The 22103-nt window shown below is 54.4% G+C and overlaps 3 protein-coding genes across 6 annotated transcripts; all 3 read left to right on the top strand.

Annotated features, from left to right (window-relative positions):
* The first annotated feature begins 1181 nt into the window (after positions 1-1181).
* HOXB9 (homeobox B9) lies at positions 1182-6379 on the top strand. Its single transcript, XM_010359660.2, has 2 exons — positions 1182-1787; positions 4409-6379. Exons 1-2 carry the CDS (start codon positions 1271-1273, stop codon positions 4642-4644), a joined length of 753 nt encoding a protein of 250 aa, XP_010357962.1. The 5' UTR covers positions 1182-1270; the 3' UTR covers positions 4645-6379.
* A 5851-nt stretch (positions 6380-12230) lies between these two features.
* On the top strand, positions 12231-16173 carry HOXB8 (homeobox B8). 4 transcript variants are annotated; one of them, XM_030923899.1, is made up of 4 exons: positions 12327-12494; positions 12772-13243; positions 14038-14341; positions 15946-16173. In XM_030923899.1, the coding sequence occupies exons 2-4, from the start codon at positions 12820-12822 to the stop codon at positions 16055-16057; spliced, it is 840 nt and encodes a 279-aa protein (XP_030779759.1). In that variant the 5' UTR covers positions 12327-12494; positions 12772-12819; the 3' UTR covers positions 16058-16173. The 4 variants fall into 4 exon arrangements, 3 of the variants coding, with proteins under 3 accessions (XP_030779761.1, XP_030779759.1, XP_030779760.1); XR_004055127.1 differs by having other exon boundaries at positions 12327-13243; positions 14038-14507; positions 15946-15966; XM_030923900.1 differs by having other exon boundaries at positions 12327-13243; positions 14041-14341.
* A 349-nt stretch (positions 16174-16522) lies between these two features.
* HOXB7 (homeobox B7) lies at positions 16523-19525 on the top strand. Its single transcript, XM_010359636.2, has 2 exons — positions 16523-17031; positions 19150-19525. The coding sequence occupies exons 1-2, from the start codon at positions 16632-16634 to the stop codon at positions 19401-19403; spliced, it is 654 nt and encodes a 217-aa protein (XP_010357938.1). The 5' UTR covers positions 16523-16631; the 3' UTR covers positions 19404-19525.
* The last annotated feature ends 2578 nt before the right edge of the window (positions 19526-22103 follow it).

Raw genomic sequence — 22103 nt, 5'->3', positions numbered from 1 at the left:
TGGGACCCCTTCCCTCGCTGACTGGGGATCGTTTCCCAGGCCTCTACTCTGGTGACACTTCAGGGAAGTGTCCTTAACCCTTTCTCCTATTCAGCTCCTTCATCAGGGCAATTTTAGGGGCCTGGGTGGTTATTCAGTGGAGAAAAGGAGAAATGGCTATTCCCCCCCTCCCCTACCGCCCCCACCTCACCACCACCATCTTAAATCCATCCTTCTGGCCAGAGTCAGAAAGGCCCAATAAATGTAAAGGCGCTCTGGTTCCTTGTATTAAACTCTTTCCTAGGCTCACGTTTCCGGGGCCTGATGGATCCCTTTAACCTCAAGCAGTTTCTAATTTCAGGACAAATAGTGGATTCTTGGACACTCAGCCATTTTTTTCACCTCTCTCTTCCTCCCTCAGCTACTGAGGGGTCCAGGGAAGCTCCCAGTCATGTAAATCTCTACAAATAGTGCACAGAGAGCCCCCTCCAAAGCGGACAACGTCCTAAAATCCCCAACTTTTCCCCTCATCCTTTTACTTCATCTCCTGTGGATTGCTGCTGCTGCTGCTGTTGTTTAATAAACATCTTCTGTCAAGGGGACAGAGAAGAGGAAATGAGGGCCTGCGGGGTGGAGGTGGAGGTGTGTGTTGCGGGGGACAGGACCACCTCCTTTTCCAGTATCCTCTCGGGCCTCTGTGGCTGCTCCCCGGGCTGGGGCTCTCTCCCTCCCTCCGCCCTTGCTCTCCCTCCCTCCCCGACCCGCCTGGGGAGAGGGCTCCACAGCCTGCGTCCCTCCCGAGGCAGCCCGCCGCTTCCCTCCGCCTCTCCTCCGCCCCCGCCGCCCCATGTCGAGAACTGCCCCCCTTCCTGCAGCGGGAGGGGGGACCGGGCAGCCGGCAGCTCGGGCTGAGGTTACGTGGCCGCCGGAGCCCTGACGTGATAGCACATTGCATCAGCATAAAACAATCCATCCTCGATATGGAATGCGGTGCGGACGGATGACAGCGAGAGCGCAGCCCCCTCGCCCGATTGATTTATGTCGGAGCTGACGCTTTATCAGGCAGTCGGAAAAACTTTGACCAATCATTTTGCAAGGAGCGCTGAGCCTGGCTGCTCCACTGTACTTTGTTGGCTGAGAAGTTGAGCAGGGGGTGGGGGTGGGAGGGTGGGGGGCTGGGGGGGTCGCGTCCGAAAGCCCTCACACCGGTCCGGGTGCCACCTCTCCCTGCTTGGGCGCCGCCGCGCGAGCGCTTCCCTTCCCCCTGCGAGCGCCCGGATAATGTCTGAGAATGTCCATTTCTGGGACGCTTAGCAGCTATTATGTCGACTCGATCATAAGTCACGAGAGTGAGGACGCGCCTCCAGCCAAGTTTCCTTCTGGCCAGTACGCGAGCCCGCGGCAGCCGGGCCACGCGGAGCACCTGGAGTTCCCCTCGTGCAGCTTCCAGCCCAAAGCGCCGGTGTTCGGCGCCTCCTGGGCGCCGCTGAGCCCGCACGCGTCCGGGAGCCTGCCGTCCGTCTACCACCCTTACATCCAGCCCCAGGGCGTCCCGCCGGCCGAGAGCAGGTACCTACGCACCTGGCTGGAGCCGGCGCCGCGCGGCGAAGCGGCCCCGGGGCAGGGCCAGGCGGCGGTGAAGGCGGAGCCGCTGCTGGGCGCGCCTGGGGAGCTGCTTAAACAGGGCACGCCTGAGTACAGTTTGGAAACTTCGGCGGGCAGGGAGGCCGTGCTGTCTAATCAAAGACCCGGCTACGGGGACAATAAAATTTGCGAAGGAAGCGAGGACAAAGAGAGGCCGGATCAAAGTAAGTTATAAAAAGTGAGGAAATACCCAGGCCGAAGGCCAGGAGGGGGGCGGGGAGGGGAAAGGCAATAAACTGCCGACAATGTGAAGGGAAACTGCGGCGGTGGCCGGAGAGCGGGCCGGGAGGAGGAGGGGAGAGGAAGGAAAGTCGGAGGGAAGGGGGAAAGCTGCGTGCTCTAGAAGGGGAGACTGAGGCCGCCAGAGGAGCGCTGCCCCCACTTCTTCAAGTCCTGCGGGGAACAGGGGCTCTGGGATCGACTTGCAGCTCTCTCGGCCCTCTTTCCCCCTGTCTCCCGGAGGCCCCAGCTGAAAGCCCGGCCAGAGACCGACCACGGCCGGGAGAGGAGCTGGTGGGGCCGGGGGCCCGGCGGCCAGCGAGGCGGAGAGCTGGCGAGGGCAAGGGCCGCAGCGCACTGGGCTGCCCGGGACCGTGCGCCTGGCAGAGCTCCCCGCTCCACGCGCAGACCGTAAAAGCCGGCCAAGGGGAAGGGGGAGGGGGCTCATTAGGATTTTATTTGCGATGCAACAGCTTGGCGGAGAATTGTTCCTAGCAGATCTCGCGCTGTAGCCGTGCAGAGTCCGCAACCGGCGCCGGGAGGGGCGGGGGAAGCCCAGGACGCGGTGACTGAGCCCCCTCCCCGGATGCGCCGGCCCCTCCCCGGGAGCCTTCCCTCTGGTGGCCCCACTCCTCCTCGGCGTCCTCGCCGGGGCTGCCGCTTCCTTTTCTGCGGTCCCCCCCCCTCCCCACCCCGCTGCTCTCTGCGGGGCTCCCTAGCCCCAGCCCGGGCTGTCCGCCTCTTGGGGAGTCGGGAAATCGCTTCCGAATATCAGGACATCCCGGGGAGAGGAGGGGTGGGAGGAAGAGAGGGTTGCAGAGAGGCGGAGAACTTTACCCTTTATGGGTAGTTTCCCATCACCTCCCACTCCTCAAACGCACCCCAGTCAGAACGCCAAGTCTGGCTGATTTTCGGGAGGTGCTACTAGGTAAGAAGAGAGGGTTCTCCTATTACTTATTTTTAAGGTTGAGAAGGGCTCATCGGCGAGGGAACTCAGCCCCAAACAATGACTCGCAGGCTGGTGGATCAAGTCCTCGTTTCTTACTCTTTTTGGGAAGTAGGGATTTTTTCGTCTCTCCTTGCCCTGCTAGGTTTCCCATTGACGGAGTGGCCCCAGGGCTCTTTAGTGCATCCTTGCCTACTAGAGAGTAAAGAGCTGCTCCATTCCCTGCAGGGTCCTGTCACCTCCAACCTGCCAGGTGAAATCCTAAGAGCTGGCATTTGGGGAAGACATTCTTCCCCAACTCTCCCCGCACACTCCCAAACAGACCCCCCACCCTAAAACCCCAAACTCTGCCTGAAAAGACCATTACTGCAAGGCAGCCATTTGGCTAGGATCAATTATTAACAGTTTTTTCCCTCTTTCATATTTAATGCGGCTACGGGTCCCATCCCAGGCAATCACATTAAGGAAATAGCACTGCAAATTGGTAAGACAGGGTACTTAGCATAGGATGAACCAAATTTTTTTATATACAAAAAAAATCCAGTGTTTTTCACTTGGGGGGAAGGAAGCTAGTAGCTGGTGGCTGTTATTTTTAATTGGCTTAGCTTTATTTGGCAACTTTTTTGAGTTCCAGAGTAGGGGGAGAGGGTAAGAAGAGAAGCCTGTATATATTTTTGTTTCCTCTCTTCCACTCAGTTACCCTCTTCTCCCCTCCAGCCCTCACATAGGACCAGTTAAGGCTAGGTGTGCTGTGAAGGGCTTCCTTTTACCTCCACATCACCCCTGGCTCCCCACCTTGGGACTGGAGCAATTTTACTCCCCAATTTCCCTGAACTTGTGTTAGCCAAACTGTGAGCTGAGCAGGAGCTGAAAAGGAGAGAGACTATTGCAACCATAAGTTATCTGTGAGCCCCCGGCACTCCCCTGTCCATAGGCTGGAGTTGATAAATGGTTGCAATTGCGTTGCGTGTGAATTGGAGTGTGCTGCCTGTTTGTGGCTCTAAGTGCAGACCCATATTTGTGGTGTGTGGTGGTAACAGAGGGGGAGATTTCTACACAGACACACATGCCTGCTGCCATGTGGTCTAGAGACACAAGCTTGTGATCAAGGCAGGGTGTACTGGGACTGGACTGAAGGGCTGAAAGGTCTCTTGGGGTGAAGTGACACCCCAAATGTGGTAACTGAACAGACATCTCATTTTCCCACTCAAATCCTCCTCTCACCTCCTAGAGCCAGGACCCTTCAAGTCAGCTACCCACCCCTAGCCAGCCTGGGGGTGCTGCTGGTGGGGCTTCAACCATGCTGAACTCTGACCTGAGTCCTAAGCAGTTTGGACCCAAGTGGAGAAAAATTGAGAGGGAACTTGATGTAGGCAGAGCTTTGGAAATGTTGAACAAGCCTGGGCTCACGTTTGGCTCCATCCTTTCCACACAGCCTCTCAACTGGAGGTGTCTATAGCAGTGGCTGGCCCATCTGTGACACCCTTCCTGAGAACTTGAAGGCCCAGGTGGCCTCTTCTCCAATGCAAGATGGGGAGTGGAGACCAAGGGTGTGCCCTCTTGGTCTGGGGCCCTTCAACCCCTTTCCTTTCTTTGATTCTATCGCTGCTTCTCTTTCAGCCAACCCCTCCGCCAACTGGCTGCACGCTCGCTCCTCCCGGAAAAAGCGCTGTCCCTACACCAAATACCAGACGCTGGAGCTAGAGAAGGAGTTTCTGTTCAATATGTACCTCACCAGGGACCGTAGGCACGAAGTGGCCAGACTCCTCAATCTGAGTGAGAGACAAGTCAAAATCTGGTTTCAGAACCGGCGGATGAAAATGAAGAAAATGAATAAGGAGCAGGGCAAAGAGTAAAGATTAAAGATTACCCCCAGTCCTCCCCAGCTCTTCCCCATCTCACTCTTATTTATGTGACGACTGCAAAGCCAGCATTGTCTGGGATGTATTCAAGTGAATGGGGAAGGGAGTCTCTCTTCCAAGTCCTTTATCTGCACCTAGAGCCTCTCTCCTTTCCTTTGCCCTTACCTGTCTCTCTCTTCTCCCTGGGTGTCAGGAGAAAGTTTTGTTGATTTAGAAGATAGAAGTAGCTGGTTCCTAAGAATGTGATTGGCCACAAGGAAAGAGAGACCCTAGTCAAGCTCCTAGTATGCCCTGTAATTTTTCCGGGAAGTCCTAGCCCCTCACTTCCAGCTTGCCTGTTTCTTCTCTACACCCACCCAAAAGTCACCCAGGGACACTCCAACTCCACACAGCTCAGCAGACACCCACACAGTAATAATGGGGCAAGCTCACAACCACCCTTCAGTCAAGTGAAGTGAGGCTCCAGATGCAGACCATCGCACACCAAATTTGGCAAAACAGCCCTCAGATCATCGGGCAAGCCCGGATTCTACCCCTGATGCAAATACCCACTGGGGAGATGTCTAGAGGCAGATTCCTGAGTGAGGTGTTGCAGCCCAAAGGCTGCAGCATTGCCATACCATCCCCATGGAGTTGCCAACTATTCTCAGGCCAAGGGCCATGGGGAAGATGGGGCAAACCTAGCCCCCAAGCTGGTGGGCTAGAAAGTACAAGAAAAGGCAGCACTTGGTTTTATGAAGGTATCTTAGGTGGAGCTACTCGCCACCTCCCACCAACATGTACATTTTGTTGCAGGAAATGTTTAATTCTGCATGATGTTTCCCTCTCCTTCCAACAAAAGAAGGTCAAACTGTGGGTCGTAGAGCCTTGACAATGTTGTCCTGTTCATCTGTGCACCACTTGACAGACTGTAGCTTCTCTTACTCTCGACCGGCCCTGCATTCTTCCGCATCCTCCCTAGCTCTGAAACCAACTCTCGAATCCACCTTGCACCCGCGAGTAAAGCCGCCCCTTGTAGAAAACCCCCTCCACCCTCCATTCCCCGCTAGGTCAAACCCCACTGTAGACAGGAAAGCCAGGCCAGGAGAGTCCGAATGAAAATTTATTGTGAATCGATTCCCAAGCTCCCTTCCGGGACAAGTGGTCTGGGACAGGGAGGAGCAATGGCCCCAGCGCGCAAAGCTCTGCGCGTTCCTCCGAATCCCGTCGGCTTCTCGACCCACGCGGAGGAGCCCTGGGCCTGGCGGCTGCAGCCCCAGCGTCAAAGGTGACCGGCCCCAGGGCCGGGCTTTGCCTCCTGCTTCATGGGCCTGGATGCCGATCTGCGCGGCTGGTGCGTGCGCGCGCTTCTGGGGAACAGTCCCGCGTGCAAAGGAAAGAGGCAAAATCGCACCTAAGCATCAGATGGAAGCTTACTCTCTGCTTCCCCTCCTCCCCCTGCTCCTCTACTTCTCATTCCCCTTCAATTCCTAGACTCTTGCTCCTGCTTCTCCTGATCCTGCAAGGGGACATTACAGTAGAAGTTTTTTGCTTTGTCGGTGGCTGTCGTGAAATTGTGCTTGTGTTTCGTGATTTCTTTGGGGGTGATTGTCTCGCTTGTTTTCAGTTGTCGATTATATGGGAGGGTTCTGGGTGGGAGTGGGGAGGGCTAGGGGCCTAGAGCTCTAATTGTTTGTTTTGGAAGAAAAAAGAAAAAGAACAAAAAATATATATCACTATAGAAAATAAATCTCTCCTGTGTCTTATTCTGTGTTGGCTCTCTGGGCCTGACCATAGGTAGAGATCCCAGTTGTCAGGAGAAAGGCTTGGAAAAAAAAAAAAGATAGCTGAGTTCAGGAGGTTTCTTCTTAGACCCTGCAGGGCAAGGTCCCCTTTAGAGCTCTCTAGAGGTGGAGCTGAGAGCCAGTCCCAGACCCCAGGTCCCAAGACTACTGGTTAAACTGATCAAGAGCCTTCCAACAGGAAAACTGGAAAACTGGAGGTGGGGTGGGGGGAGGAAATGTGGGTTGTCTGGAGAGGGGACAGGGTCTGGAGAGCAATGAGGTCCTGAGACCTCCTCACTGACTTGAGAATAGGAGGGAAGGTAGGTCTTCCTGCAGCTCCTGAGAATGCCACCTTAGTTTGGCCACTTTAAAATATGATGTAGGGGAGGAACACAGTAATTTCCCTCTGTTCTTCCCTGCAGCAGGGTGCCTAGGTCTAGACAGAGGCCTCCAGAAGGCTGGACTCTCCTTCCTTCCATTCAAAGGGAGCCAACCCCTTAGGGTTCTCGGCCCCCAGCTGGGGTTGGAGGCTCCAGTTTGAGCCACAGGGTAGCAGCCTTGGTCTGAGCTGGGTTGGGTTGGTAGGGGCTGAGACCTGGGTAAGCACCCCTGCAAAGGGTGGAGAGGGCATTGAGTGTGAAGCAGAAATGTGTTAGTAGAAAAATTCACCTCCCAAAAGGACCCCAGAATTAAACTCAGTTTCAAGAGGCACCTTTTTGTCCCTCTCAGACTGAGGGATTTCGCCAGAGTCTCTCATGAAGCCTAAAGTTTTGGGCAGCCTGCGCTTCTCATCCAGGCCTTGGGATTCCACTTCGGCCGGGCCGGCGCTCCCGAGCCGGCCTTCCGCAGGAGCCTCTCCCCAACCCAAGCCGACAACACTGCGGCCCACGGAGACCCTGCGGGTTGGGGTAAAGTTGGGAACAAAGCATGGCCCGAGTGAAGGGAGCCTGCAAGTGAAAAGGCCAGGCCTACCCTCCTCCAACGAAAGGACGAACTGATCGGAGAAAGGGCGGGAGGCAGGAGAAAGAGGAACTCGGCGTCAGGCAGGCCCGGACAGGCACCCTCCAAGGAGGGTTTCATTGGGGATACAAAATGAATCTAACTTTACTGCTGGTGTAGACCAGGCTCCTGCCCCATCCTGGGCTACCCAGGCCCAGCCAGTGCTGACAGCAAACACAGAACGTCGGTTTCTGCCTAAAGCAAACGCTCAGCGAGGCTGGAACAGAGGGGAACAGAGGGGAGTGCTGCGTGGTAGGGGCGAGGGCGCTTGGAGAGGCCTCTGCCGGCAGCGTCTGGGTCCCCAGCCCAGGGCTGCTTCTTTAAAGACAAACAAAGGCGAAGATGCGGAGGCTCGGAAGCTGGAGATGGGGAAATCAGTTGTCATAAAAGAGAGATTCAGAGAGGGAGACCGCCAGAGTGCGAGGCAGAGAGAAGCCGGGAGAGGAATTCAATGCCGTGTGCGCAGCTATAAAAGAATATGACCGCTATAAAAGTTTATAGCGTATAAATTTCTGAAGGTTAAGAAACTAAACAGCAGCAAAGCAAACAGCGAGGGGAAACTTTCCGGAGCTGAGAGAGCCGCAGCTGGGCCGGGGCTGCCGGCCGGGCGGGCGAATGGGAAGGCCGCGGCCGCGCTCCGGCAGCCTTCACCCTCACACGCCCAGAACGCGGGACTCCGGGTTTCCGGGGCGGGGGGTAGGGGGGCTGGGGGCAGAGAGGGAGAAGGGAGAAGCCAGGGAAGAACACTCTGTTGTCGCAAATGCTTCAGAGATTGCAATTGGGACTTTTGTCTTTGTTCTTCACACCCCCACCAAAATCAGGCGTCCGAAACGAGGAGTCTCCTGCGCGCGTGCACACACACACACACACACGCAGGTCCGGCGGGGCCAGACGTCTGGGCGCGGGCAGCCTCTTGATTCTTTTACAGTCTCATCCCATCCTGTCAGTCCTCCTCTCCCCCGACGACAAAAAGCCCAATTGTTTCTCCTCAGAATTTGGAACAGTCGTGTGAAGTTTGAAAAGTGCGCGGTCCCCCTTTTTACAGGCCACAAGGGACGCACTGGTTTGCGGTCTCCACTAGAAATTAGGGGCAGGGGTGGAAGGTGTACGTAGAAAGAAAAAAGCGTAGGGCTTTTCTTTCCTTCACTGTGTGGTGTTTTTTCTTTTTCTTTTTCTTCTGTTTTTTAGCTGATCCACACAATTTCATGCACCATTTCCTGATTTCGACGCCCGCTCCCTATCCCTCCCCCTTTCCTGCTACTTATGAAAGTTTTTCCTGCCGGCCGCTTCTGCGGCTACTCTCCCAGAAAACTGGTGGAGCCGGTGGCTGCGGCGCCTTTTCGCAAAGGAACCGCTAGATGGCACCCTTGCTCCATGTGAAACTCCCGGGAGCGGCGGCTCAGGATGTCTGTGCCCGGTACCGCGCCTTGGTCGGCCGTGAATCCAGGAACTGAGTGCTACCAAAAGTCATGAATAATTTGCCCCCAATAAAAAAAAAAAAAAATAGGGCTCTTTATGGCCTTACCCCCATTTTATAGATTTCATTTATAGTAGTGTTCCCCCATCTTCTCAAATGGTCAATTTCTGAATTTTCCCCACGAGGAGGGCTCAGTGCTTCTCATCCAGTTGCTGTGTTCCGTAGGGCAACAAATGAGTGAAAACGGGGAATAATAGTAATAATAGGAATAATGGGTCCAAATCCAAAAGGAGAATTGATTCGAAAAAACGAGATTTTCCGTGAAGGGAGGCGAAAGGAATGTCCTTGGATGCGGGTGAGCAGGTCAGGTGAGAGGGGCGAGTCGGCAAAAGAAGGTAGGATGGAGAGGCAGCTGCCCTGAGGCGGGCTGCCCACCAACTGGAGAGGAAATCAATCGCATAAGCCAGCCCGAGACCCCCCAATTTGTGTGGGGGAATGGAGCCATAGCTTTTGTGGGGATTCGGAGGTGCTCAGAACCGGCAGGGCGGCTTCGCACCGGCGCAAGCTCTGGTGCCTTTGTATGAGTCTGGTGCTGGGCTGGGCGCGCGCAGGGCGACCTAGGCACGGGGCAGGGGCTCCCCAGGGCAGCGGGGTGCGGGAAAGCTCGGATATCGCCTCTAGATGCTTTGCGCGGCCCCAAAGAATGCGCGTTTTCCCATGGGCGCGAAGGCGGGCGCGGCGTCAGGACGCTGGAGCTCGGTTCTCCCTGGGTTCCTCGGCTTCCAGGTGAGAGTTGCGGCTTCCGCGCGCCTTGGCCCTGGCCGCAGGCAAACTTGGGGGCGCCGGTCCTTTCCTCATTGAGCAGCTGGAGGTCTGGACTCCGGGCACTTTCGTTTTGAGACCCGCACCTTGGTGACTGTCCACAGCCCCTTGCATTCGAAATCTCCTATGTCCTCCCCGCCCCGCCGGATCCCTGCCTTCCATCCGACAAACTGCGCCAGCAATAGATACACCCTCCCCTTCAAAATCACCCCAGCTGCAACATCTCCTCTCCCCCACCAGGACTCAGTGTAAGGAGGTAAGCGGAGTTTCTCCTCAACTTGAATTTCTCTAATAAATCTGCCCTCCGCTGGGTGTTTATAAATTGTCTCCTCGCTCTTTCTTGTCCCCCCCCCCCCCCATAATAGAAATATTTTCCTTCCATCAGGAATTTCTGGCACGGTGTAGAGATAATTTAGAACAAGCCATTGAATGTGTATCTCGCCGGTGAGTTTTCAAATAATGACCATAAAATCCTCTGCACTTGATAAAAATGTTTGCTTCGGCAACAACTTAACTCGGCCCTCCGTTGCCTCACGGTCCCTTCAGCCACGCGCTGAAAATTCAAAGCCCTGGTTCTCTCCGCTCCTCCTTTCCTTTACCTCTCTCCCCCTTCTAGCCCCTCTCTCATTCTTCTGGGTTCACTTTTGAAGAACTAAATGACCTCACTGGTAAGGTTCCCTTTGGAAAAGTGAGTTTCATTTTTACAAATGTTGGGGTGTATGGGGTCCCCAAAAGGTGCCCGTCAAAAAACAAACCACTGTTTCCTGAATAAACAATGGATTGAATGTATTTGTAAAGCCTCCACTTCTGTTGCTCAAAATTTTCTTTCTTTCTCTCCTTCATCTCCCTTACCAATCTACTGCTACAGGAGGCTATTGGTTCTGACCCTCAGACTGGGGCCTTCTAAAGCCTGGCCACCACCATCGTCAGGCCGGGTAGGCAAGGAATGCAGTGGCCACAGAGTGTGGCACCCAGTCAGCTTGTTCCAGCTTTCTGTGTTCAGGCCTCTGGTCCCCAGGTCTGCAGGGAGAGCCAGGTTTAACCAGAAGCTCCCCAAGGGGAAAGGAGAGAAAATGGGGGACTTAGCAACCTTGCTCTATCTGAATCCCACACCCAAGTCAGTTTAAGTGATGACTGGCTCAAAAGGTCTTGGGGACACTGAGGACTAATAGATGCCTCCCAAACACATACTCTGCAGGCACTGCCTAGGGTGGCTGAGAGCATAGGACAGCAGACACCAAGGCCAGGTGCCAGGGTCTGATACCCAACCTTCTTTTCTTTTGATGCGTTGATGGGCTCAGTGGTGCCCTCTCACCCTAGGGCACTGCAGAAGGTGTGGGGGTCGGCCTGAGAAGGTTGGGAGCTGCTAATAATTGGGCTTGGTTACTGGGTCCTGAGGTGCATTTGTGGGGTAGCCCAGTGGGGCTTCATCCCTCTGATGGCATCAGGCCCTCTCCCCTCATGCAAAGTCTGCCCTCAAAAGTGCTGACTGGGCTGAAGGGCCTTCAGGAGACCCCCTTTTCAGCAAGCAGAGATTGCACAAACCTGCAGAATCGGCAGTGGCAGCTCGAACTTTGCTCTGTGCTTCAACCATTGCTCATTAACCAGAAAGTTTCTTCTTCCCTCCCGTTCCCTTCTTAAGATCTCCCAGATCCCTGTTTCACAGAAAATCTTTGCTTATTTGTTTAATGAGAGGAAGTTTTGTGACTGGCCAGGGCAGGGCAGAGAGGGCAGGGCAGAGAGGGGACCTTTTGGGGGCTCCAGAGAAGGGGTGGGGGCAGGTGCTTGCCAGGATGGAAGGAGGTGAAAATCTCAGAAAAGTCACCGTTTGTGCCGAAAAAAATCCCCATAATCATTCTCATCTCGGCTTCGTCACCCCCACCGTGCTGCAGTCGGGCGGCGGGGGCGATCGAAGCTGCAGTTTTATAGCTGTAGAGGAAAGAACTCGTAAAATGCTAACAGCTTTTATGCGCTGCGGCATAAACAACAACAGACTCCGGCTTTATTGCGTTTTATAGTTTGTTAAAGAGTTTACAGCCGTTTTTTGGGGGGCCGGTTACCCAGCCAATTCCCTCCACACGATAGTTAAACCTTTATCAATAATAAGGAAATTGATCATTAAAGCTTTAAATATGACTACCTCGTTTGTTTGAAAATATGTTTAGGAGAGGAAGCTGTATGATTTGATAACTTGTATTAAAATACCAATTACATTTATAGGACCTTTTAAAACTCGGCGCAATTAAACGGTGTTCTTTTACATTTTTCCGAAGCGACCCTGACATTTAGAAAGACTCCAATTGCCTCGTTAAAATCGCGAAATTAACAACGTGCCTACGCCTGGCGCGTAGTGTATGTGTGTGTGCGTGTTTTTTTCCGTGACTCCCCCACATCAGTCTTTGGGGGTGGTCTGCGAAGGTATTTGATTTGTTGTGAGGCGAGAGATATCTCATTAATGTAGGTAGTTAAACAGATTTAATCCGTATTCATTCTCTCTCACCCCCTCTCCCTCTCCCCCTCTCTCCCCCTCTCCCCTTCTCTCTCCCTGGGTGTTTTTTTCTTCCCCTCCTTTTTTTTTCCGCTCTCTCCTCACTCCCTGGCGCTCTCTCGCTCTAGCTCTCTCTCTCGCTCGCTCTCTCTCGCTCTCACCCTCGCTCTGCGTTCTGTCCGGGAGGAGTACGAAGAAGCCAATAGGATGCGGGGTCTCTAATGGATGCAAATGATCATGAAAAGACAGTGCAAAATATGAAACAACTCATTTGCAGGGAAGTAAATCACCGAAAACTGTTTATGAACTGGCATCCCTTCTTCGAAATGTAAAGCGAGGACCTCTTTAAGTGGCGGTATATTTTTGTTTGGGGGGTGGGGGGTGGGGGGAGGGCGAGCGAGCCGCGGCTGCCATGCAAGCTTAGACTTTTGGAGGCTTCTCTGTCCTTTTCTATTTCTGGAAATCACAAAAAGTGTGTCGACTTCGAGATCTTCTTGGCCTTTTCTTTCTTTTCTTTTTTTTTCCTCCTCTCTTTCCCTCTCCTTTCCTGGCGAGGGTGACTAGGAGCCGGCGAATCCGCGTTTTTTTTTCTCTCTCCCTCCCTTTCCCCCTCCCCACCCCCTCCCCAACAGCCCCCAACTACAGCCTCCGCCGCCGCCGCCGCCTCAAAATTCAATAAAATGAGCTCTTATTTCGTCAACTCACTGTTCTCCAAATACAAAACCGGGGAGTCCCTGCGCCCCAATTATTATGACTGCGGCTTCGCCCAGGACTTGGGCGGCCGACCCACCGTGGTGTACGGTCCCAGCAGCGGCGGCAGCTTCCAGCACCCTTCGCAAATCCAGGAGTTCTACCACGGGCCGTCGTCGCTGTCCACGGCTCCCTACCAGCAGAACCCGTGCGCCGTGGCGTGCCACGGGGACCCCGGCAATTTCTACGGCTACGACCCGCTGCAACGCCAGAGCCTATTCGGTGCGCAGGATCCAGACCTGGTGCAGTACGCAGACTGCAAGCTTGCCGCCGCCAGCGGCCTGGGCGAGGAGGCCGAGGGCTCCGAGCAGAGTCCGTCGCCCACACAGCTCTTCCCCTGGATGCGCCCGCAAGGTGAGCTCGCCTCGGGGCCGGCAGGGGCAGGAGGGGGCCGGGAGGGCCCAAGGCCGGGCAGGGGGCCGGGCAGGCCAGGGCGCATTTCCTCCAGCTTCTGGAAGAGTTGCCGGCTCCGTTCCGATGGCCTGCCGCTTTTTCCCTTTCTTTCTTTCTTTCTTTCTTTCTTCTTTCTTTCTTTTTTCTTTCCCTTTAAGAGGGTCGCTTAGAAACATTTCCTGAATCTATAAACCCCTCACCCTGCCTTACTATTCTTCTTCTTCCTCTTCTTTTTTTTTTTTCCCCCGTTTACTGTTTTATGGGGGGTAGTGAAGAGAGGGTGGTGGGAGTGGGGGCGCTCAACTTTTGCACTTCTCAATTGCTTTATAGTTTAATTACCCTGAAGAAACTTTTCTTCTGGGGCAGAGGCTCTGGGGATTTTTCAAGGTGGGTTCATTCGTCCCCACCCGGCTTTTTTATTCTTATTTTCCCCCCTCCTTCACATCCTTCCTCCTAAAGTTTATGGCACTTTTAATAGATCTGAACCACCTCCTACCCAACTCTGGTGCTGGTTACCAGGGGAGGGGGCTCCCCTTTCTGGCTCCCTTAAATTCACTGGTGTCTGATCCCCCTCGCCCCTCCTCCTCCGCTGACCGCGGCCTTCTCGCGCCCCCCGCCCCCGCACGGGGTAGAAGGTCCCCTGCCCTTATTATACTGGTCTCCTAGGCTCGTTCACGAATCTTCCAACCTTCTCCGTCTCTGCACCCTCCCCCACCCTCCCCTCCCCTCTGTCTCGCCCTTTCCCCCATTCCCAGCAGCCGCCGGACGCAGGCGAGGCCGACAGACCTACAGCCGCTACCAGACCCTGGAGCTGGAGAAGGAGTTCCTATTTAATCCCTATCTGACTCGCAAGCGGCGAATCGAGGTATCGCACGCCCTGGGACTGACAGAGAGACAGGTCAAAATCTGGTTCCAGAACCGGAGGATGAAGTGGAAAAAAGAGAACAACAAAGACAAGTTCCCCAGTAGCAAATGCGAGCAGGAGGAGCTGGAGAAACAGAAGCTGGAGCGGGCCCCAGAGGCGGCAGACGAGGGCGACGCGCAGAAGGGCGACAAGAAGTAGGCTCCAGCTGGGACTGCCAGGGCCGCGGCCGCCCGCACGTCCGCGGGTCCCGGCCGCGCCGCCGCCCCGCGCCCCTGCCCGAAAGAGCTCTCGCCCCGCTAGCGGGGCCAGGAGCCGGGCCTCCCACCGCAGCGTCCCCCGCCGCGCCAGTCCCCGCTAGTGGTAGTATCTCGTAATAGCTTCTGTGTGTGAGCTACCGTGGATCTCCTTCCCTTCTTTCGGGGGCCGGGGGGGAAAGAAAAGGATTTAAGCAAGGACTCCCTCGCCTTGTGAGGCTGAGCGGCCAAGGCCCGGCTGAGCCCCCCATGCCCCTCCCCACCCCATGTAAAAAGCCTCCTTGTGCAATGGTCTTTTTTTCCTTTGAACGTGCTTCTTTGTAATGACCGAGGTACCGATTTCTGCTAAGTTCTCCCAACAACATGAAACTGCCTATTCACGCCGTAATTCTTTCTGTCTCCCTTCTCTCTCTCTCTCTCTCTCTCTCTCTCTCTCTCTCTCTCTCTCTCTCTCTCTCTCTCGCTGCGTCCTCATTTCCCCTCCCAATCCTCTCTCCTCGCTGCACCCCCCAGCTCGCTGGCTTTCTCTCTGGCTTCTCTCTTTTCCTCTCCACCCACCCCCTTTGGTTTGACAATTTTGTCTTAAGTGTTTCTCAAAAGAGGTTACTTTAGTTAGCATGCGCGCTGTGGGCAATTGTTACAAGTGTTCTTAGGTTTACTGTGAAGAGAATGTATCCTGTATCCGTGAATTGCTTTATGGGGGGGGAGGGAGGGCTAATTATATATTTTGTTGTTCCTCTATACTTTGTTCTGTTGTCTGCGCCTGAAAAGGGCGGAAGAGTTACAATAAAGTTTACAAGCGAGAACCCGAGACTGGCCCGGCCAGAGCTCCTCATTTGCTCCGGGTGCCTTGCAGAACCTGTGGGGAGCCTGTCACAGGGCTCCTGCGCCTGCTGAGGCTAGGCCGCAGAGAGGAGGGGGCGGGGGCTGGAGGCAGGTGGTGCGAGTCCTTCGGCCCAGGGGCGCTGGGGGTGAGGGAGGCGGCTGCGCCTGATTGGAGGAGAGAAAAACGAGGGAGGGGAGCCAAGAGAAACCCCCTCCTCTCGCGTTCCGAGGCTGCCCTGCCCAGGAGACCAGGGCGCCCAGGCCACGCTGGAGACATGCGGCTGGGCTGGTGGCTGTGTCCCCTGCCACCTCCCTCTTTGTTTTGCTGTGTGTCCTCCCGAGTGTGTGTGTGTCAGGGGTGGGGGGGGGAGGTGTGGGGGTGGGTGGCAGGCATAAAGGTGGAGTGCAGGCCTGCTGAGCATACTTTTTCCCCCTTGGACTCTTGTTGTTGGGGGAGCAGGAGAAGGGAGACCGCTCTTCCCTGCCTCTCCCTCTCTGGGGCTTGGCCACCTTCGCTCTGTTCTGAGGCCATGGCTGGCTGCCTTCCTTCCTTGGCTGCCTCTGCTTCTCTGGTAGTCACGCTCCACTGAGGCATCCGCCTCCGGGAACCGGGAGAGCAGCGCGCCCGGTCCACCCTCCACCCTTCCTTTCTCTCCCCACCCACCCAACCCCTTTCTTTCTTTGACTTTCAAACCCTTTTTTTTTTTTTTTGCCACCAGAAACTGCAGCGTTCAAGGCCCGTGGGCTGGATCCTGTGCCCTAGGAGCACCTAGGAAGCCTTGCTCCATCTCCGCCCGCATATCTGGGGCACCAAGAGAGACAGAGCCGTGAGCCAGGCTCGCCTCATTCCTCGTCTTGGGAGAACCGGACCAACTTCCCCAAAAGGCCTTGCCGTGCACAATTGCCCCGGATTAATAAAGAACAGACCTGCCCCAAGCACCCACCCACCCAGTTGCGTGCATTCAATCCCTGCGTTTGTCTCTCGCTCGGTAACGGGCTGAAGAGGATGGGGGGGGGATGACAACACGGATCGCCCCGAGGTTATTTTCCCTTCCACTCAATCTCTTCCTCCCCAAATCTCGCCTGCAAGCTGCCTCCAGCCCGCAGGAGTCGGCAGCGGCCCTTGAGCCCCTAGCCCCAATCCACAGGGTTCGGCTATCCCATTCATTATTGATCATATTTTATAAATCCAACGCCACACAATTTTTTCCGTATTACCGGGAGCCGTGGGGAGGCGGCCCGGCCATTGGCGGAGGGGACGTCACGTGGGCGGGGGTCACGTGGTCCGGAGAGGAAAAAGGGGGTCCTTTTTGGTGTAAATCTGGACTCTAATTCTGTAATATATCAAGGAATCTCGTAAAACCGACACTAAAACGTCCCTGCCTACAAATCATCCGGCCAAATTATGAGTTCATTGTATTATGCGAATGCTTTATTTTCTAAATATCCAGCCTCAAGTTCGGTTTTCGCTACCGGAGCCTTCCCCGAACAAACTTCTTGTGCGTTTGCTTCCAACCCCCAGCGCCCGGGCTATGGAGCGGGTTCGGGCGCTTCCTTCGCCGCCTCGATGCAGGGCTTGTACCCCGGCGGGGGGGGCATGGCGGGCCAGAGCGCGGCCGGCGTCTACGCGGCCGGCTACGGGCTGGAGCCGAGTTCCTTCAACATGCACTGCGCGCCCTTTGAGCAGAACCTCTCCGGGGTGTGTCCCGGCGACTCCGCCAAGGCGGCGGGCGCCAAGGAGCAGAGGGACTCGGACTTGGCGGCCGAGAGTAACTTCCGGATCTACCCCTGGATGCGAAGCTCAGGTAACGCCGCGCACCGAGCTGTCCCGAGCCCCAGGGGCCGGGGCACATTACCCGGAAGGCGCCCCCTTCCCGGCAGGGCGCCCCTTTCCGCGTCCAGACTGCTCCCCAGCCGGAGGTCGGCCTGGAAGCCTGCACCCACTGGGCCGCGACCCAGCAGGCCGTCCCCGCCCCCATATTTGCTCGGTGCTCTCAGGCTCGCTCTGCTTCCCGGCGGATCTCTCTTCGCCGACACCACGGCGCTGCGAGCCCCCAGCCCGCCCCCACCCTTCCTCTCGGCCTTTTAGCTTTAAATATTTATCAGCAGTGCCGGCACGGGCTGGAGACGAGGCCGTTTGTCTTGCGGAGGAAGGCCAGTGTTTGCAGAGAATAGCTATTAGGGTCTCCCCCCTTCTCCCCCCTTCCCAGCTAAGGCTCTCAGCCCTGGGTGTGTCCCACTGCCCCAGCTCGGATAAGGTATGGGGGAGGGGGCCATAGCGCTAAGCAATTCTCCCCTCCCCCTTCCTTTCCAGCCAACCCCGCTCCCCCATTATTCCCATCAGGACAATTAGAGGTGGGCTGTAGAGGTCTGGCGGGAGGAGAAAAGGACCCAACCAGGGACACAGAGCTAGAGAGGCAGGTGGAGGGAGGGGGCTGAGGCCAAGGGAGATGAGCCTCCTGATCCCAGTGAACTTGGGTGGGGGAGTGGAACAGGAGAGCTAGAAAGGGACAGAGGCTTCATGGGAGTGCAGCTGGTTTCCTCAGGTGCTCTTCCTAGGGCTCCTAGGAATCCCTAAAGAACTGGCCAAGTTTGGAGGTGTCAATCCAGATAAGTGGCTCTCTTCTTGGGGGAGGGGCTAGGACTCTCTGGAGCCAAATAAAAACTTAGGGAGTGCAGTTCACTCAGCCAGCTGCTACAGGAACCCCAAGAGGCTGAGGTTCCATGGAGTCCCTGCCAAGTCTGATCCAGACGTCCTTTTCTGCACTGTTTCAAAGCAGATGAACGTGGGAGCTAGCCCCAAAGTCCAGAAGACCCAAGACTCATGGTCAGAGGCACGCAACCCAGTGATGATCAGGGGCCAGAAGGAGCCCGGCTCTCACACCATCAGTATTGGTGGTTATAGACCCCTTTACCTGCTCCATAGTTTAACTGCCTTTCCAGTTGATTTATCAAAGCCCCACTTTTTCTGCTCATAAGCATTTCAGCTTGGCTTTTATCTAACTTGAAACTAGGGCCCCTAGCCCCTCCTCCCCTGTCTCCTTCCTAGGAGGGCTGACATCAGCACCTCTTTCAGTCTCCTCAGGGTTCTGGGCCTAACGCAGAAGTTCCCCTCTACCCTTCAGCCCCCACCACCCAGATACTCCATGTTCCATCCTATCCCAGGCTGCTGTCTCTCCTCTTCCCCTGTGCCTTCCTGGAGGCCCAAAGATTGCTTTAGAGAGCTGGGCTGTCTAGGCAAGCAGGCAAGCAGGCAAGCAGGACAGCCTGGCCCTGGCTGAAGCTTAGCCACTCACTGGAAAAGAATCATCAGAGGGTCACTGCTGTCAGACCAACTCTGCTCCAACGAAATCTGCAAATTCTTACCTTCTCATTCCACAACATGCTGGGGATGAGTTGGGGGGACTGGGCCTTTGGGGCCCCTTTGTCTCCTTTTCTTCTTGGGAAATGCTCTCAAGCCAGGCCTGGCACCCCACTTCAGGGTCACTTGCATGGTTTCTGTTGGTCTCTACTTGAAAGACCATCAGATCAGCATTCAAAAGAGGGGGTTTAGGGTCCTTGATCCCAGAGAGTGAAAGGAGGTTTAACCTCCCCTCATCCCACTTGCACCCCTTAGGAGCAGAGCCTTTTAAGAGCCAGCAGGTTACTTTCCTGGGTTCAGAAGCTCCAGGCTGAAAAAGACTTCTTGGATGGAAAATAGGAATGTTTGCCTTGAGAAGCCTGTAGAAAATTATGCAATTAGGAGAAACTGCAGCTGGAGTAAGGGCTGGGGTATGGAAAGCCAGAATTTGGTTTAGTGGGAAAATGGGCTTCTTCACCCTTCGACTTCAGATTACATATAGGGTCTAAAAGAGAGGTGGACACTCTCTTGGCGTATTCTGTATGATTTTACTCACTGATTTTCCTCTAAATACTGTGCACAGGAACCGACCGCAAACGAGGCCGCCAGACCTACACCCGCTACCAGACCCTGGAGCTGGAGAAAGAATTTCACTACAATCGCTACCTGACTCGGCGGCGGCGCATCGAGATCGCGCACGCGCTCTGCCTCACGGAAAGACAGATCAAGATTTGGTTTCAGAACCGGCGCATGAAGTGGAAAAAGGAGAACAAGATCGCTGGTCCCGGGACCACCGGCCAGGACAAGGCTGAAGCAGAGGAGGAAGAGGAAGAGTGAGGGACAGAGAAAGGGCAGAGGAAGAGACATGAGAAAGGGAGAGGAATAGAAGCCCAGCTCTGGGAGCTGAATCAGGAAACTCAAATCAAATAGGGAAGTTAAAAACAAAAACAAAACAAAAACAAAAAACTATTTAAATGAAAGGAGTTTAAAAACATTTTTAAAGGAGAAAGGTGAAATTTTGGTTTTTCAACACTGAAAAAATACTACCTATAGGAAAGTCTGTCAGGTTTGGTTTTTTTGTACAATATGAGAAGGATATTATCTACCTGTTCTGTAGCTTTCTGGAATTTACCTCCCCTTTTCTATGTTGCTATTGTAAGGTCTTTGTAAAATCTTGCTGTTTTGTAAGCCCTCTTTAATGCTGTCTTGTGGACTGTGGGTCTGGACTAACCCTGTGGTTGCCTGCCCTCCTGAGCCTCCGCCTTCCCAGTAGTGGCACCAAGGGGCCTTAGGGAGCCCCAAAACCTACCACTCGCGTGTTCCCCAAGCGCCTGGCTGCTGCTCCTTGCTCCCCATCCCCCGGCCCCGTGCTCCCTTTTACATTCTATGTGTATCTAAAGGATGGAAAAATAAAACCCAATTAAAAATAAACAGATGCCCTATTTTCTGTGTCTTCCTAAAGCTGGGAAAGGGTTCAGCCTTAGCGATGAGTAAGCTTCCCAGAGCCCCTTGGCTCTGACTTGTGATGCAGGTTCATTTCTGTGCTGAGTTTGTTCTTTTTCTTGGTGGTGCCTCCTGCTCTGGGGGCTGCCAACTAGTGAACCCCGATATTGCACTCATGCATTCCCTTTACACGCTTTTACACACATTGACATACATGTTGCACAGTCACATGTGTTACAGGCTGACATCAGATACGCACTGTCACAGTCACAAACACTCCTATCCATATGTTAACAAATAAACATACAGGCATTCACATAATACCAAACCCACGCCCAGAACATATGCATTCATGTTCCCATACGCTCACAAGTAAACACACATTCACACTCGCAGACACATTGATACCAACGTACATTCACACACTGGCTTATAAACACAGATTCACATTTGCCCCCAAGTAAACGCATTCAGGAGCCCACATGCTTAGTCACACACGCTCACAAAACAACAAAACAAAAACCTCACAATTTCACAAACGCGCTTCCTCATTCAGACCTGGAAACCAAGCTGCGGGATCTGGATCTGGGCTGCAGACCAGGCACAAAGACGGAGCTGAAATCCAAGCTGCTAGGCCCCATATGAAGGAATAGTGGAAGGAAAGGGAAAATGAACACCCAAATCCACTCTGGCTTCTTGGGTGGCGTTGGGTAGAGGCCAGGCCCTGGAGTAGAGGCCTCTCAGTCAGCGCAGAGCAGCCTCCAGCTAGGGCGCTCACGGCTTCTTGCTTGCACGGCAAACATTTTCGGCAAGAGCTATTCTTTTATTTTATTTCGATTTATTTTACTTTCCTTTGTCTTAATTTATCTCGTTCTGAATTGACACAGACGACCCAAATAAAACTTTAAAATGGGGGTTGGGGAAGTGAATGAGTCCGGGAGCAAGATCCTGAGCGGTGCGAGTTTACCAGACTGGTGTGGCCGCATCCCGGCCGCTCTCGGAGCCTGGCCGCGCCACGCCCGGGGCTTCCTCTGCGCCTCTCCGCCAGCTCTCCCAGCCGCCGCTAGCAGCCTGGAACCATCTCCGCAGCACATAGAGAGAGGAGGAAAAATATGTGGGGGGAGGTTATTTCGTTTCCTCAATTTGGGCATTGGTAGGTCAACTTGAAAGACGGGGTTATTTCAGGGGACCTGAGAAACCCGGGCTGAATTTTTATTTTGTTTTTTGCTTCCAAACACCCGCTGATTGCAGGACCAAAACTTAGAGGATGGTGTCTATGCAACTAGATCCGCTGAACTGATTTTTAGTATTTATCCGATTATAAACCCTGGATTGTTTAAATTTAAACAGACTTTGGACAGAAAAAGGGAGGGGGGTTGGTTTTAGGATAATCTGTTGAATTTGAATTTGTATGTAAAATGCTTCTAAACCTGCAGTTTCCCCCATTAATGACCACGTAACGCCCTGCAGAGCGGATGGGCTGTCAAAGGGAACCTGGACTTGCCTGCATTTGGGCGGGAGAAGCCAGGATCCGGCTTTACCCTCCCCCAGTTTCTGGGTTGCGGAGGCGAGAATCTGACTATCTGCCTTGGCCCCCATCCAGGCCACTTCTCCTCCTGGGGCAAACACTAAGCCCTAGGGGATTTAAGGCCCCCATGCCTGCAATGTTGCAAGCCTCACAGGTGGGGGTCCTGCCATCTACAGGGCTAGCAATGAGGGGGCCAGTTCAGAGGGGGAGAGGGGACACTGAAGCTTTCATTTTGCCCTTATGAAGGTGGCAACTCTAGGCACCGGCTCCTGCTCCTGCCTCACCCCCAAATTGTCTCAGAACAGTCCCTATGCAGAGGATTTGGGGTAGACTTTTACTAGAAGAGGGCGCAGAGCTTCTGTGGAAAATAGGGAGGTTCGGAAAAGAACCCCCTTCCCAGCTGTACGGTTACGGCTTCTCCACTCTGATTTCCTGCCTCCCCAAATCTCACCCCTTCTCAGATTGGGGTTTCCCCAAAAAGAGAGAAGGAGAAGAAAAGAAGATGGCGACTGAGAAAAGGGTTGCTGGTGGAGCAGCCATGAAGAAATGCAATAAATTCCTTGTTG

This window comes from Rhinopithecus roxellana, chromosome 19 (genome assembly GCF_007565055.1).
Source record: "Rhinopithecus roxellana isolate Shanxi Qingling chromosome 19, ASM756505v1, whole genome shotgun sequence".
Taxonomy (NCBI): domain Eukaryota; kingdom Metazoa; phylum Chordata; class Mammalia; order Primates; family Cercopithecidae; genus Rhinopithecus; species Rhinopithecus roxellana.
This window is presented reverse-complemented; position numbering and strand designations above follow the sequence as displayed.

Coding starts and splice junctions, on each gene's coding strand:
- HOXB9 (XM_010359660.2), top strand. CDS start 1,271: ATGTCCATTTCTGGGACGCTTAGCAGCTATTATGTCGACTCGATCATA. Junction 1,788..4,408: donor CAAAGAGAGGCCGGATCAAA/GTAAGTTATAAA, acceptor CTTCTCTTTCAG/CCAACCCCTCCGCCAACTGG.
- HOXB8 (XM_030923899.1), top strand. CDS start 12,820: ATGAGCTCTTATTTCGTCAACTCACTGTTCTCCAAATACAAAACCGGG. Junction 13,244..14,037: donor CCCCTGGATGCGCCCGCAAG/GTGAGCTCGCCT, acceptor CCCCATTCCCAG/CAGCCGCCGGACGCAGGCGA. Junction 14,342..15,945: donor GCGCAGAAGGGCGACAAGAA/GTAGGCTCCAGC, acceptor TTTTGCCACCAG/AAACTGCAGCGTTCAAGGCC.
- HOXB7 (XM_010359636.2), top strand. CDS start 16,632: ATGAGTTCATTGTATTATGCGAATGCTTTATTTTCTAAATATCCAGCC. Junction 17,032..19,149: donor CCCCTGGATGCGAAGCTCAG/GTAACGCCGCGC, acceptor TACTGTGCACAG/GAACCGACCGCAAACGAGGC.